Source organism: Xenopus laevis, chromosome 8S, assembly GCF_017654675.1.
Source record: "Xenopus laevis strain J_2021 chromosome 8S, Xenopus_laevis_v10.1, whole genome shotgun sequence".
Taxonomy (NCBI): domain Eukaryota; kingdom Metazoa; phylum Chordata; class Amphibia; order Anura; family Pipidae; genus Xenopus; species Xenopus laevis.
Genome location: NC_054386.1, coordinates 33,996,587 through 34,013,409, shown reverse-complemented (window position 1 = coordinate 34,013,409; position 16,823 = coordinate 33,996,587). Strand labels below are relative to the sequence as shown.

General features: G+C 41.5%; 1 protein-coding gene across 5 annotated transcripts in view; it reads right to left on the bottom strand.

The window, feature by feature from the left end:
* Positions 1–16,823, bottom strand: part of abl1.S (ABL proto-oncogene 1, non-receptor tyrosine kinase S homeolog) — a 94,490-nt gene that overhangs the window by 27,573 nt on the left and 50,094 nt on the right. For 2 of the 5 annotated variants that reach the window (XR_001932904.2, XM_018232700.2), the window contains exons 1-2: positions 8,019–8,675; positions 248–421 (exon numbers count right to left, since the gene is read on the bottom strand). Coding sequence is in view for 4 of the 5 variants with exons in the window: in XM_018232700.2 (XP_018088189.1) it covers positions 248–421; positions 8,019–8,175 (331 nt within the window). In the remaining variant the exon portion in view is untranslated. Of the gene's footprint in view, positions 1–247; positions 422–8,018; positions 8,676–16,823 lie in introns of those variants that run through there. The other 3 variants (XM_018232701.2, XM_018232702.2, XM_018232703.2) reach the window with 3 other exon arrangements.

Below are 16,823 nucleotides of genomic sequence, written 5' to 3'. Positions count from 1 at the left end.
AGTTATTGATTGGTTACTGCCTGGTATCAAATCAGTGGAAACCAAGAGAGCTGAAAAGCAGGAAGTAATGTTCCAGCTATTATGTTACACATCCACTTACTCCAGCCTTTATAGAGCATTTTTGGCTAAGTAACTATATTGAAAACATGTTTTATTTGGCACAGCCTATTTACCTAGTTTTTATTTTTAAACTGAACTGTTCCTTTAAGTACATCAAGGTGGATCATGGGTAGCAGATAGTTCTTACCTTTGGTGATACTGAGAGTGTTGTCTCCACTGGCCACAAAGTCATACAGTGCAACAAAGAGGTTCGGGTCATTTTCACTTGGCCCAGACAGAAGATTCTCCTTGGAATTCCAACGTGCAGCTTCACTCAGACCTTGAGGTTCGATGTCGGAAACTGTGGGTCTCTGCAAGGCTTCTGGGGAGCAAGCCAGGAGATGGAGCAGGAAGGGGGGAGAAGAGAGAAAAGAGGGGGAAAAGTGTTAAAATTCCATGTATAAACTGCTAGCCATCTGTGTGTATATTGGTTTTACTGCCCCGGTGCAACCGGTTTGTTTTTGAAGAGCAGAAATGCTGAATAGGATAACAGATGTGCTGTTTATGGCATGGGCCGCCAGTGTGCAGGGTAAGGGGGCAGTTGGACGCCAATACTGTCACATGACCCACTTGTAACTGCCTGATCTATAATAGAGTTAGAACAGACCCACAAATTAACCCATGTGCTGCCACATACAGTATATGTCTTACTGGATGGTTCAGGAGGTTGGCCCAAATGAATGAAACAATACAAAATCGGTCATGCACAGGTATGGTATCCATGGCCACCAATGAGATGACTGACTAATACCTCTCCATGATCAGGCACTATGCCATTCAGAGGTAAGTACTCTACACTGCTACAGTGTCGGACTGGCCCTGAAAAACTCCCGGTGGGCCCACGTGTCAGTGGGCCCTCCTGCTTCTAAGCATCTGTAACAATTTCATATTCATTCCCTAATAGAGTATATCATTTAAAGAAAACAAAATAAAAATTTGAGTGAGAAGTGGAAGAAAACTAGCTTGGAGAATGGGCCCACTGTCTAAGGTTTTCTCGTGGCCCCCTGGCATCCCAGTCCAACACTGCACTGCTGGTTCTGCCTTCTGATACAATGGAGTAGAAGTCAGACCTGGAGGAGGAAAAAGGTCTGTTGCAGTGCATCAAGAGTCAGAACCAGAAAACAAGAGAAGGACAGATAGACAGAATTTTCAATATACATCACATTTACACATCACTTTAAAGCATTAAAGGGGGGATCTATCACAAAAATTTTAATTTAATATAAGCTTCACCTTGCTGAAATAAGAAACATTCTAATTTTAATCAATTAAAAATTCTGTACTGTTTATAAAATAATCAAGTTAATCTTCACTCTCCCCCTCTGAGCAACCTGTCTCTCTTCATTCTGTCAATTTTTGATTGACAGGTCTAATACATCCTTTGGGGGGGAGTTGCACCCTTTACCCAGGTGCTTGGGGGGGAGTTGCACCCTTTACCCAGGTGCTCACTCTTTAAAAATAACCGGCTCTGGTGGAAATCCTGTTTCTCTGTGTTCGGGGTGTTTGCCAGAGTCCGTTATTTGTTAGTGCTGGAGTTGGTTATTTTAGTTATTCTGCTAAGAAAGGGAACCCCCTAAAAGACGTATTAGACCTACCTGTCAATCAAAATCTGGCCCAGACCTCAACACGAAGAGAGCATGAAGGGTTACAGGTTGTGGAGAGTGAGATACTGAAGACTAATTTGATTATTTATTAAACAGTAGCAAATGTTTAATCGATTGTATTTAGAAAGTGTCTTATTTCAGTGCGATGAAGCTTATATTTAATTATCATTTGTGTGATAGATCCCCTTTAAGTTAACCTTTAGTAGGTTATAGACTGGCCGGTTCTAAGCAACTTTTCAGTCGATCTTCATTATTTATTTATTATAGTTTTTTTTAATTATTTGCCATCTTCTTCTAACTTTTTCCAAGCTTCCATATGGGGGTCACTGACCCCATCTGAAAACAAATGCTCTTTAAGGCTACAAATGTATTGTTATTGCTACTTTTTATTACTCATCTTTCTATTCAGGCCTCTCCTATTCATATTCTTTTATTTTATTCAAATCAAACTGGAGAGCTGCTGAATAAAAAGCTAAATAACCAATTGCAAATTGTCTCAAATATCACTCTCTACATTGTACTAACAGTTAAATGAAAGGTGAACAACCCCTTGCTTAGAAATTACAAAAAAACAAAAAACCACACAACAGTTTTTGGGTGGCATTCCCCTTGTTCCCCTAATTGTTTTGGTAGTGATTCTCTTTTTCTTGACACTGGCACTTTGGAAACTGAAGGAGTACAACATATTACTGAACTATATTTCCCAGCATTACCCACCACTTGGTAGGACACGTTGCCAGTATGGAGTCTGAGGCGGGACATAGGAAATAAGTGAATAATGGCATCTGGTGGTGCAACAATAACACACACGCAGTACAGAACAATGGCGGGTTTCCTTTTGCTGTGCTAGAGGTATAGTACAGACTGCACAGCATTGGTGTCTTACTGCATTATATTTTTCCGTAAATTGTCATTATGGCTGTTCATTTCACAGTGCAAATTGCATGAGGCAAGATATATGCTTATTACATAGCGGTGTGCTAACTCAGAAAGCAACCAGCCTTCTCCACGGCATACTGGCAAAAGCGCAGCTCTTAGCTATAATGGTAAAGGGCCATTAAAAGGGATGCTATAATCTTATGGTATTGCTTTGCACAGACTATTAAAGAACTAAGAGGGCTATTCTTGCTGAATTGTGCTCAGTACAGGGGATTACTTATGCTGCCATAGTTTATGGGATCTCTCTGTACAGGCTGTGAGCAAACTTAGGGGACTGTTCCTGCTGAATTGTGCTTAGCACAGGGGAATACCTATGCTGCCATAGTTTTATGGGATCTCTCTGTACAGAGTATGAGCAAACTTAGGGATCTGTTCCTGCTAAATTGTGCTTAGTACAGGGGAATACCTATGCTGCCATAGTTTTAAGGCATCTCTCTGTACAGGACTGTGAGCAAACTTAGGGGGTTGTTCCTGCTGAATTGTGCTTAGTAAAGGGGAATAACTAAGCTGCCATAGTTTTATGGCATCTCTATGTACAGGCTCTGAGCAAACGTAGGGGTCTGTTCCTGCTAAATTATGCTTAGTACAGGGGAATACCTATGCTGCCATAGTTTTATGGTATCTCTCTGTACAGACTGTAAGCAAACTTAGGGGGGCTGTTCCTGCTGAATTGTGCTTAGTACAGGGGAATACCTATGCTGCCATAGTTTTATGGTATCTCTCTGTACAGGCTATGAGCAAACTTAGGGGGGCTGTTCCTTCAGAATTAGGCCTTGAACACCACAGGTTTTGCCATGGAAAGATGAGAATGACTGCAGGTCATTTCCAACTGACTGCAGACAATTTCCAACAATTAGACTGGGTGATATTATATTTAGTATAAAGAAACCAACAGTGATTCCCGAGGTTTTACAAACAAAGCAGCGTCAAACAAAACAGCCAGTGCGCAGCAGCCCCCAAGGCAAGCCACAAGGATGATATGTGGGCTAACATCTGCTGTTCTGTAGTCAGAACAACAGTCACTTCCCATGAGATCCTTTTCCAAACTTTATAAGGAAAACAAACCAGAGCTGCTGCACATCACAAGTAAAAGGCACCGTGTAAATAGCGAGGAAAGGAAAGCGACACTTATCTGATAAGTCAGGAAGAGGAAATGGTCGCTGGGCTTTGTTCCCTATAAATGGAATAACACGTACGCAGAGTCATGCCTGGGGCTACGTGAATGGGGTAGCATGCCCTATATAGAAGGGGTTTGCCATCTTTAAATTAATGGCACGTAGTGACTGCTGCTACATGGTTTCAATGGTCCCTGTAATCAATTCCATGGAAATGAGTAATGAATGGATATTGGGAAGTTGCTCAGAATAAAGCTGGCCATAGATGCAAAGATCCGATCGTACGAATCATTGTACGATCGGACTTTCCCATCTCCTCACCCGCCACTAACCATTCAGATCAAAGTCTTACCAGTCAGATTAGTTAAAGAACAGATCAGCAATGTTCTGCCCCTGACAGCAATCCTACGATATCTATGTCCAACCAAAGCTAGTGACAGTCTCCCACTGAAAATCGTACGATCGGCAATACACGCAGAGATATTATCGGCAGCCGACAGAAATTTTCTAACCTGTCCGATCGACCAAACAACCGATCTCCGCCGGACGAAAAATGTCGGGACTCTCCACACACGGTTCGAAAATCGTACGAATCCTCGATTCATATGATCAGATCTTTGCGTCTACGGCCAGCTTTAGATTTGCTTTCTTTAGGCAACATTTTATTCTTGGGCTTATTTCCAATTTAAGGTAGCACACATAGGACAATGATTATGATGTGGCTATCCACTCTGCCCCTCCAGGCAGATCATTAAGGCTACATTAGTAATTAAGACATAATCCAACACTGCCTAACCACTGTACTTCTACTGTGGCCTATTTGTGACAGCTCCAGCCTCTGGGGTAATACCAGTCAGTACTCTATAATGCACACAGCCCTCTACATCTGAAGAAGGTCAAGTTAATTGCCCCCCAAACTGCCTGGGGAGAAACATGGAGAATAATACTCCATGTGATACCGTCAGCACAGCGGCGCAGGTGAAATGACCTCTGGCCTCCCTTCTGTGATGGCTTTCTCTGAGGCTCCAATAAGAAACTCCAATGGCATTCCCATCATCAATGTTGCCTAACTGCTTTCATTTTCATTGTCCCCGGGGCTGAAATGGTTAACGAGAACAGCAGCCCCCCCCTCCTGCCAGTAATGAAAAACCTACATAATAGCAAAATCTCTCAAATGAAATTGATAATTTGCAGATACAGTGAAACCTCAATTTTAAGTACCCTGATTTTAAAGGAATTGTTTAGTGTAAAAATAAAAACTGGGTAAATAGATAGGCTGTGCAAAATAAAAAATGTTTCTAATATAGTTAGTTACCCAGAAATGTAATGTATAAAGGCTGGAGTGACTGGATGTGTAACATAATAGCCAGAACACTACTTCCTGCTTTTCAATTCTCTTGGTTTACACTGACTGGTTACCCTGGTTACCAGGCAGTAACCAATCAGAGACTTAAGGGGGGGCCACATGGGTCATATCTGTTACATTTGAATCTGAGCTGAATGCTGAGGATCAATTGCAAACTCACTGAACAGATTTGTACCATGTGGCCCCCCTTCAAGTCGCTGACTAGCTATAGCTCAGAGTTATAGAGCTGAAAATCAGGAAGTAGTGTTCTGGCTATTATGTTACATATCCAGTCACTCCTGCCTTTATACATTACATTTTTGGCTAACTTACTATATTAGAAACATTTTTTATTTTGCACAGGCTATCTATTTACATAGTTTTTATTTTCACAATGAACTGTTCCTTTAAGTTTTCCTGCATTTTACATGTTTTATTTGTGGTCCAACTAATTTATAATGCATTTCAATAGGTGCATTTGATTTTAAATAATGCTTTCCCGGATTTTACATCAACATTTTTTCCTGATATACCCAAAAACTTTTTTTTTTTTTTTTTAAATCTACGAATGTTATTAGTGAAATAAATAGGTTTAAAATACTAACCAGATGTATATTTTGCCATGGTTCTGCCTGTAAATGGTCAATTTCAATAAGTCTGCCCCTTATACAGTCCTGCACCTATCACTTATTGCTTTAGGTTGTGCATGTGACTGACAGAGAGGCATTGCACATATGCCCTTAGTGTAACATGAATGCTGCAATGCATTAATTAATTATTAACACAGTAAATATTGTATCTCAAAGTAAAACTGACTCCTGTGCTTATATCCTCTCAGTACTTGAAGAAAAAGTTACTTTAACACCTTTCCCTGGTTCTACATTTTCCCAAATTTTACATAATTTTTTTCCTAGCCCCCTAAAAAAAGTAAAATGGGGGTTCTACTATAACTAAGTCCAAGTTAATGAAAATGAATAACACAGTACTCCTGTTTATGTGCAACCATGTCGCTGTGATTTGGTTCGGCTCCCGGTAAGAGACACCAAAAAAAGGGGGGGGCGAGTTTTGCAATAAGAACCAGAGGGAGAGTAAACAGAAAACTTTCTCTTAAATATTCCTAGGGATGGAAGATAATGTATGGCCAAAAATAATATGTTGTCAAAAGAAAGAAAATGTCTTTCCGTGCAACTTCCTGATAAACATTCATTGGTTACAAAGTCAGTTGTAAATGTATTTGCTATTGAAAGCATTGAAACAATGTAGCAGCTGAGCAACAGAAGCAGATCAGGCTGACCTTCTGCTACATTGTTTGGAGACACAGAAGCAGCAGCACGATGCTTTCAATAGCAATTACATTTATATGTCACTATGAAAACCCTTACACTTGTTAAATCATTGTGTTATCGTGAAAGGTGCTTCTTTTGGGGTTTTTGTCAACTTTAATTCCAAATGGTGGGCCGACGCCATTGTTTGAACTTGTGATCTCACAATAAACTCAAGGCACAAGAGATTATTTCGGTTTAAGGGGATGTTCACCAGTGCGATAACTTTTAGTATGTAGTATTTAGGATGTAGAGAGTAATTTTCCGAAACAAATTGCAGTTGGTTTTCATATTTTATTATTTGTGGTTCTTGGGTTATTTAGCTTTTTATTCAGCAGCTCTTCAGTTTGCCATTTCAGCCATCTGGTTACTAGGGTCCAAATGAACCTAGCAATCATGGAATAAAGACTAGAATATGAATAGGAGAGGCCTGAATAGAAATATGAATCATAAAAAGTAGCAATAACAATACAATTGTAGCCTTACAGAGCATTCGTTTTTAGAAGGCAAATAATTAAACTATAAAAAAAAAAAAATAATGAAGACCAATTGAAAAATTGATTACAATTGGCCATTCTAGCATATTCCAAAAAAACCAAAGGCAAAAACAAACTGTATGCCTAGGACAGCTATTCTAAATCAGTGGGCCAAGACCCTAAACTGAGTCTCTTTGCTGTTTATGGTGGGTCTCATGATCTCTTTAGTTATGAGAAACTTTCTGCTGCAATAATCAATATTAATATTAATATAATATGATACATGGTTCTTTTTGGGCCCCATGGGAAAAAAGCTATGAAACCAAGGCCTTGGCCAAGGCAAACAATATGGCAGCTGCCACTCACATGTATAAACAAACAGAACCCAATAAACTTGTGGTTATAATAAACTAGAGGGTTTCCAGGCTTTGGCTGTTGGCTGATAAGGCCCCCCCCATGGAAGAAAGAGGGATTCATAATGGATTGTTCCTTTTGTGACGCAAATGGAACAGTTAAACTACAGCCTGAGGACACCAAAGATGAAGAAGTGAAAAAAAAACTTGCGGTGGAGTGGAGCCTGAGGGGAAGGCGGGCAAAGTTGGCAGGACTTAGTTCCAACAGGTAAACTGCCAGTGTTAGACGACAGCAATCCTCAGGGGCCACTGCCATTCTATGCCCCAATGTCCGGGAACCCCTGCCATTCTCAAGCAAACGCATGACAGGATGTTATAAAAATGGTTATTTTCTGGTCCCAAAAACGCCCAATGACCATTGAAATCCTCGGAACTAACACTGTTCTTTAATAAAGAAGTGTTATTTGTGAACTTTGAACCAGCTAAGGATGTGGTAGTGACACAAGAACTGGATCATCCTTTGTGGGGTTTGCTTTGGCTATTCTTGCTAAATAGCGCGGGACTGTCTGGGTGTTTATGCAATCCTTGCCTGGAGCAAGCAGCGAGGGGGAAGCAGCCTTCATCTAATCTGCTCTGAGGCCTAGGAGAAGGGGATTCGAGATTGGAGCACTCCAGATGGCTGCAGCCAAATCCTGGGCCCATTCAAACCCCCTCCTTTCTCCCTCCGCCCTCCCCATTTTCCCCACTGACACCCCCTTATCTCACCTTCGAGATAGCAGCTGGAGGATGAGGAGAGCCCTTTCTTGGATTTGCAACCCACCAACTTCAAGCAGATTTCCAACATTTTCATGTGTTGCATGCGGGATGTGCCTGATCCCTTCTGCCTCCTGCACTTTTTGTTCCCTTCCCCTCCCTCCAGCATACGAGGAGAAGACCAGCGCAGGTCAGGCCACTTGGCCCTGATCGATTCCAAGTCTGTTTGACGCACTAGGGCTGTGGTTCACTCCCTCCCTTTAGAAACTGGAAAGCAGCAAAACCAAAAGAAATTAAAGAAACCCAGGGCCGGCACGTCCAGAAAACGGAGAGGCTCTCAGATCCTCTGGGTGGCAGGGGTTCACACCACAGACCCCTTGGGGTCAATCTCACCCATTTTGATAGGAGGGGAGGGCTAGGAGGCAGAGATGTGTAAAGTTGGGCACTCTTCAGGCTAAGTTCTTGCAGAATGGTGGGACTCCTCTGCTGCTCATTCTCTCAGTCCATTAGGCAGTCTGTGTTAGGCAGGGAGAGCTGCTTACGTTAGACTGCCAACAAAGGGCCCCCTTCATGCTCTGGCTGCCTCTAGTGATGACATCTGAGGTCTGGAAACGCCTACATTAGCACAGAGCATTGTTAACCCTGTCCTACATGCTCAGCCCTCCAGCCTGCCTAACACTAGATCACGGACTGAAAGTTAGTGAGAACTTGTAAAAGCACAGGAAATGCAGGGAGGAAGAACTGATTGCAGCAATTCAGCCCTGGAATGATGGCTCTGGTTACTGTGACCTTAGATTTACACAACAACAAAATCAATGGGGGGGGGGGATGTGCCACTTACAGGCACAAAACAGAACAGGGGGATTTGGATTGAACTGGAAACTGCAAAATCTTTACAGGATAATAACTTATGGTCATTTTCCTGTATTTTGGATTGTGGCCCAATAAAAACATAGGTGGGAGGGTGCTTGAGAGAGATTAGTGCCAATAGGATTCAATTCCAGCTCCTGCCTTACATTATGAATGCCAGTCTCCTGTAAAATCCAGGCTGGCAGCATTATAGATATAGTCAGCTTTAAAAGAAACGCCTAAGATCCTCTAAGTACTTGTACTGAGCCAGGTATGGATGCCATTGATATGCAATATAGCCAAGCACATCACTGACCAACCAGGATTTGGATGGCAAAGATAGAATGTGATCAGCAAGGCCTGAGTGCCTATCAGTGACTAACAGGTTTTTGGATCTACAGCAGGGGTGCCCAAAAGGTAGATCGGGATCTACCAGTAGATCTTTAGCTGATGATTAGTAGATCTCAAGACACTCTCAACAAACAGCTTGTCTAAATCACCTTCCTGTTTCATGATATCCATTCAGATATGTATTATGTTAAGGTGTTAGAATTAGATGTTTATTAAATATAGCAATATACATTTTCCCATCAATGGCTTCCTAACTGTGGAAGGAGCAATGGCAGGGGAGGGAGGCTCATCCGGATGATCAGTGAGGGGATGATGAATAGTCATTTGCTCTCCTAGATGCACCTGAATAAGTATTTGGTGTCACATATTCTTGGAACTAAGGCTGAATACTTGATAAACTGATATTTCTACATCTGTAGGCTCTGACCAAATATTGAATTTGCAAGGATGGCCCTGGCCAAAAGATGGACCTTCAAGTGGGGGACCTGATCAAAGTTTGGACCGCCAAAGGGGCTTGACCTGAAAAGGTTTGACAACTTCTGCTCTAGGGCAATAGGCTACGGTTTTTGAACCCGAGCCCCTGGTTGTCATCCCAGCAACAACTCTGTGTGACCCTCTATAAGCCACCTAAATGTCTGGTGTAGACAAAGAGTGCTGCCTGTATATCTTGCCATCTGAAGAGAAGGGACAGCAAGGAAACTAGGTCACCAACTACTTAGGTTGTCCCCTGCTGTCAGCCTCACACTTCCACAAGTCATCAGTCAACAACAGCTGAGGGGGCTGGGGGTACCCCAGGAGTAGAGAAGTTCATGAAACTTCTACTTAGACCACTGGCTTATTCCTAACATTCCATGTACCATCCATGTTTCACTGTTGTTGGCAGATCATAATGAAACAGCCTTGTAGTAAAATAAGGATGTAGGGCTGAGGAATAGGTTTCTTCTCCATAACTTCCCACTGGTATTCTGGGTAAAGAAAAAGGGTCTCCTTCTTGTCCTATTGTCTTCATTTTGTCCTACTATAGTCCTCTCTCCCTATCTTCTCCTAACACAATGTAATTACTGTACATACCCAACTCTTCTTACAGATGAGCTTGGCTCTTTGGCAGCCTCACTGGGCAATATTTTGGACAGCTAAAGATAAATCTGCTCTGCCACCTTCATTAAGGCCCAGTGAGGCCCCAAGGATCATTTTTGGTAAGTGGAGTGGAGGGAAAATATTCTCAACAACAAAGAATGTTGGGCCAAGAAATAGTTTTTCCCCCCCTATATCACTTAACCCTTTACAGTCTGCCCAATGGTATATGGTGTATAGAAGGGCATTTCCATTCAACAAAACACCACTTCTAACATCTTTCTTCTTGAAATATAGTCTACATCTTATCTTACTATGGTCATCTTATCCTACCATCTCCATCTTGTCCTACTAAGGTCATCTTATCCTACCATCTCTATCTTGTCGTAGTACGGTTATCTTATCCTACCATCTCCATCTTGTACTACTAAGGTCATCTTATCCTACCATCTCCATCTTGTCCTACCATCTCCATCTTGTCGTACTAGGGTCACCTTATCCTACCATCTCCATCTTGTCCTACTGTGGTCAACTTATCCTATCTTCTCTTATTATTACTACACTCAAAACTTCTTAACAATAATCACAGCATTTTGGGGGCTTTACTGGGTAGTATTTGAACTAAAAAAAAAGTTATCTTTTGAACTAAAGATAACTCCTAAAGATAATTTGGGGTTCACTGGGGAGATACGCTAGTCGGGTGACAACAAAATTGACCACAACTCAGGTTTTCTGTGGAATGTTTTGCTACAATAGGAGTTTCAATGCAGTAAGACTGGGCTCGAAAACATCTCAAAACCACTTATCTAGAGGAACAGAAAGACCCAACGGGTGGTCATAACAAGCAATCGTATTACAAAAAACAAGGAAATATTCTGGCGCGCTGGATGTGAAGCAGACTACTAATCAGTGGTAGGAAACACACTCACAGTGCAAATACTGAATATACTCTTAATGATGTTCTACTTGTGACAAGAGAAGTGAACAGTCGTAATTCAACATGAATGAAAATTAGGCTAACTATACAGAGAAGCAGCGGGGCACAGCAGCAGGATATAGAGAGAGGCAGAAAGAGAACATTATTAATGTCACATTACAGATCCCTTGTTACAACTCACCTAGAATTCAATGTGCCGCTTAAAGGGATACTGTCATGGAAAAACATGCTTTTTCCAAAACACATCAGTTAATAGTGTTGCTCCAGCAGAATTCTGCACTTAAAACCATTTCTCAAAAGAGCAAACAGATTTCTTTATATTCAATTTTGAAATCTGACATGGGGGCTAGACATTTTGTCAGTTTCCCAGCTACCCCAGTCATGCGACTTGTGCCTGCACAGGATGGAACTACTTTCTGGCAGGCTGTTATTTCTCCTACTTAATCTGAATCAGTCTCAGTGGGACTTGGCTTTTACTTTTAAGTGTTGTTCTTAGATCTTCCAGGGAGCTGTTATCTTGTGTCAGGGAACTTCTATCTCGTTACCTTCCCATTGTTCTGTTGTCAGGCTGCTGGGGGAGGGGGGAAGGGAGTGGGTGATATCACTCCATCAGAGCACAAGTCACATGACTGGGGGCAGGTGGGCAATTGACAATATGTCTAGTCCCATGTCAGATTCAAAATTAAATATAACAAAATCTGTTTGCTCTTTTGAAAAATGGATTTCAGAGCAGAATTTTGCTGGAGCAGCACTATTAACTGATGCATTTTGAAAAAAACAAGTTTTCCCATGACAGTATCCCTTTAAACACCATCGCATGCATTTTTTAATGTTATATTCCAAAAGCATTTAGTCTCATAAGGCCTTGAGCGGAATTATTCTGCATTTAGTTTGATCCTGTACTGAGGGGGTAGATTTGGTAGGGTTTAAATAATAGTAAACCTGTAATTTGCCCAAGTAATGCCAATGCTGCAAAAGGATCAGGGAATAGTAGACATTTACATCAAATCAAGAACTTCAGAAAAACAAATATATATATATATATATATATATATATATATATATATATATATATATATATATATATATATATATATATATATATATACACACATAGCATCCCCTGCTACTGTGCCCCCTTAGGTGTAGTCTACCAAATGTGCAGACTGCAATTGAAAGTATATGTCAAATCAAGTATCAAGCACTGGGGATTGATATTTGTTAGTGAGTTCTAAGGAACTCATCAGCATTGTTGGTGCACTTCTCTTCCAACACCCTGCATTTCCCCCTTTGAGCCTGGTATCGCCTGGTTCAAGGTGGCCACATTGGGAAAAATCTGCTCGTTTAGTGACCTCAAGAAATAAGCAGACTAGCAGTGTATGGCTAGGATAAGGATAGAGTGTATTATGGAGTTAAATAAAAAATCAAGCAGACATAACAAAACCATATAAAGCAGAGGTCTTCCAACTTTGGACTGCTCTCTTTATGGTGCAAAATGTTGCTGGACCCCACTTAGTCTATAAAAACATGGCTGTCACAGCCACTTACCTAAATTTTCTGGTATATCCAGGACAATAGTCAATCACCTCTAAATAGCTTTTGAACTGGGCCTCCGCATCCACTGCTTTACATTCCCTGTAGAGGCCAACCTCACTGCTTTACATCCCCTGTCACTTTTATCAATATAAAGATTGTGGAAACCACAAAATGACATCTAATAGCATCATATTTTAAAACAGTGAGTCAGGTGACAGTTATAACATCACTAAGCACCAATTATATCCATAGTGATATCATCAGTTAATAATTAAACGATTTTCATGGCTCTTGTGTTTTATAAGGGTATATTGTAGACCAGTGTTCCCCAGCAACATGTTGCCTTTCGACCCCTTGGATGTTGCTCCCAGTGGCCTCAAACCAGAGGATTATTTTTTTTAATTCCTGTCTTGAAGGCAAGTTTTAGTTGCAAAAAAAACATGTGTACTGCCAAACAGAACCCCCTGTAGGCTGCAAGTCCTCATAGGAGCTACCAATAGCCAATCATAGCACATATTTGGCATTGCCATGAACTTTTTGCATATTTGTGTTGCTCTCCAACTTATTTCTACATTTGAATGTGGCTAACGTGTTGGGGACCCCTGTTATAGACAATACAACGAAAAGAACATTAAATATTCAGTCTATAGGTGCGTGCTTTCCCATACCAATGCTCTTTTATGAACTTATGTATGAGCTTCGCTGTAAATTCTGAGTTAGTTAAGCAGGCTGGAAAAATTATATTCAGCACTAGAAAGGTAAAAAGTGTCATTTTCACGAATAATGTGCTCCAGGCAGTGCTGAAATAATTAATACCTTTTAATAAACCACAACTGACTTTCTTAAATTGACAATTCCCTTAATTAAAATGTGGTTGACTACAGACTGTGGGTTTTTAAATGTACTTTTTGTCTTCATAAGAAAAGGATTTGCAGAATGATTTATTTTTCAAAAAGCAGCTTGATTGCAGATCAAAATACTTATATAAGTAAGTGTGAATGGACAAAAAGCATGCTAGGAACTGAAGTTCTGAACGAGGTGGAAATATAGCAGCAGTGGGATAATAGTCTCTGGAAAGGGAATTTGGCTGTGGGATAGCAGGTATAGTAGGGAGAGATGGTGTCTATAGTAGAAGTGGGGATAATAGTCTCTGGGAAGGGACTGTGGAATAGCAGGTATAGTAGGGAGAGATGGTGCCTATAGTAACAGTGAGATAATAGTCTCTTGGAAGGGAGTGTGGCTGTGGGATAGCAGGTATAGTAGAGAGAGATGGTGCCTATAGTAACAGTGGGGATAATAGTCTCTGGGAAAAGAGTGTGACTGTTGGATAGCAGGTATAGTAGGGAGAGATGGTGCCTATAGTAACAGTGGGATAATAGTCACTGGGAAGGGACTGTGGGAAAGCAGGTATAGTAGAGAGATATGATGCCTATAGTAGCAGTGGGATCTCTGGGAAGGGAGCGTGGCTGTGGGATAGCAGGTATAGTAGAGAGAGATGGTGCCTATAGTAGCAGTGGGGATAATAATCTCTGGGAAGGGACTGTGAAATAGCAGTTATAGTAAGGAGAGATGGTGCCTATAGTAACAGTGAAATAATAGTCTCTTGGAAGGGAGAGTGGCTGTGGGATAGCAGGTATAGTAGGGAGTGATGTTGCTTATAGTAGCAGTAGGATAATAGTCTCTGGGAAGGGGCGATGAGGATGATGTAGCAATGGGAAGAACAGACTCTAGGAAGGGACTCTGGGATAACATGTACAGTAAAATAGCTTGCAATAAGCTGTTTAAATGAGAGCTGTCTGACTGTTGCTATCATACAACTCCCAGAATACACAGCTAAGCCATGCAGCCATGATTTGCAAATGCAAGTGAAATTCTTTGCTATGTAGCTCTCTGCGAGTAAATTGCCTGTTAATGTAAAAGTAAAATAAAAAAAGGGAAAAATCCCCTGCACAGTGGGCAGCTTAAAGGCACTAAAAGCTGATTTTATGGTAAGAGCAATTTACGCTCAACTTTTAACCTATCGGTTTTCGATGCCAAAACAACGTAGGTTATGACTGAACCATAAACATGTAAGAGATGACTAATAAATAAAAGGCAATTCATAAATAAAACGGTGTAATCTACTTCTGCGTGTCGGCAGGGCCATGTATTTTGCCAAGAAATTGGCACAGAAAAGTGCATTACCCTGACATGGGCAACTTCCATCCCTGCAAATAGCTGTATGAATAATTTCTCTTCTTAAGAAGGGGTCATAAAAGAGAGCGGATTTTTTTTGCTGCTGTACTTCCGATATTGTGTAGCTGGATTTTATTTTAAATCAAACTACTTAGCTCCGTATCTAACTGAATATTCCATGCAATTACTGCCCTTAAAGAATCACAGGCCTGCAAAATAATGCACACTGTCATTGTGCCAATAGTAAGTAACAGAAAGATTTTAAGCAGCAGTCCTGTCCTGCTTTATGGTTGAGATTCTAGCTATCTGTATAGCAGAGCATTCTGTCTCAGTGGCTGAACAGATCCTATCTGATCCCCATTGGAAGCAGCAGTCCTGCCTTGCTTAATGGCCGACATTCTAGCTATCTGTATAACAGTATTCTGTCCCAGTGGCTATACAGATCCTATCTGATCCCCATTGGAAGCAGCAGTCCTGCCTTACTTTATGGCTGAGATTCTAGCTATGTGTAGAACAGAGGATTCTGTCCCAGTGGATGCACAGATCCTATCTGATCCCCATTGGAAGCAGTAGTCCTGCCCTGCTTTATGGCTGAGTTTCTAGCTATCTGTACAGATCCTATCTGATCTCCATTAGAAGCAGCAGTCCTGCCCTGCTTTATGGCTGAGATTCCAGCTATCTGTAGAACAGAGCATTCTGAGACACACCTTCTCTACCCATTGCAAGAAGTCCTACAAGTCAGTATGTCAGTTCTACCTTCTGTTGGGTGTGCTAGTTTCAATGCTGCTCTTTTATTTTACCCATATATTACAACACCTACTTCACCTGTTGGCTGTCAGATGCCTTTTCTACAATTCTGGAATGAAAAGGTTATGAAGCTGGCAAGTGCACCCCAGTCCATGATGGGGAGAAGGCAGCTGCTATTTAACATTCCCCCAATACAAGAACAGAGGACAATAAGAATGAGTCGGATCTTTCTAGCTGAAAGACCCTCACATCAGTACCAGTAAGTGGAATACAAAGAGACAGACATTTAATGGGGCCACAGGGACTCATCCAAGAGGTGATCCTGGTCTGTAACGCAATGGAATAATTTAAAATCTAACACACAAAAATCAATATTTCCTACTGGTCGTCTCCACTCCATTGCTGCAACCAGAACATCCCAAAGAACAGTCCTACTGCCCTGTACCGGAAGTCAACCCTGCTGCACAACTCTTTTTCTGGCACAGGTTCGGGGGAGCAGGGCAGTTCTGAAGTGACCTTGTTGAATCTATGGAGAGAAGACGGGGTTCCAATAAAAGGAGATTCCTTGTGGGCCCCTTCATTCCTCCTGATGGCCATTGCAGGAAGACCTGGTTCTGTCTTGCTATGTTTCTCTGCCCTGGTAATAAATGAAGGGCCCTGTCTTGCCCCTGTCCCAATATTTATGCCCAGCAACACAGATGCCAGTGGGAGACGTTGTCACCTGTTCATTCCAAGGACATATTTCTGAATCAGCATTCATAACAGGACTGCCTGTTGTCAATTACATTTGCCCTATGAGTGTATTATCAATGGAGCTGTGCTGAATGTGATGTACTACACCATACTCAGCCCGGGGCTGTCCAATAACTTCACAGGGCTGCTCACAAAATTTAAGGAGGTTGTTAGCTCATGGGACACGCGACACCAAACATCAGAAGGGGAATTTTTATTTGAAAAACAACTCAACTTTTACAAAGGAAGTAAACTATGTTGGTGAATGGGTGGGAGGGGTCTGCTACCCTTGAAGCCCCATGTGGAATCAATATAGGGTCCTATGTGTGCTTTATATAGGGAATAAAAGAAGGAAAACATTATCAAACATGAGCTTAGTAATAGGTAACACAGAATAATGACATTATACAAAAGGA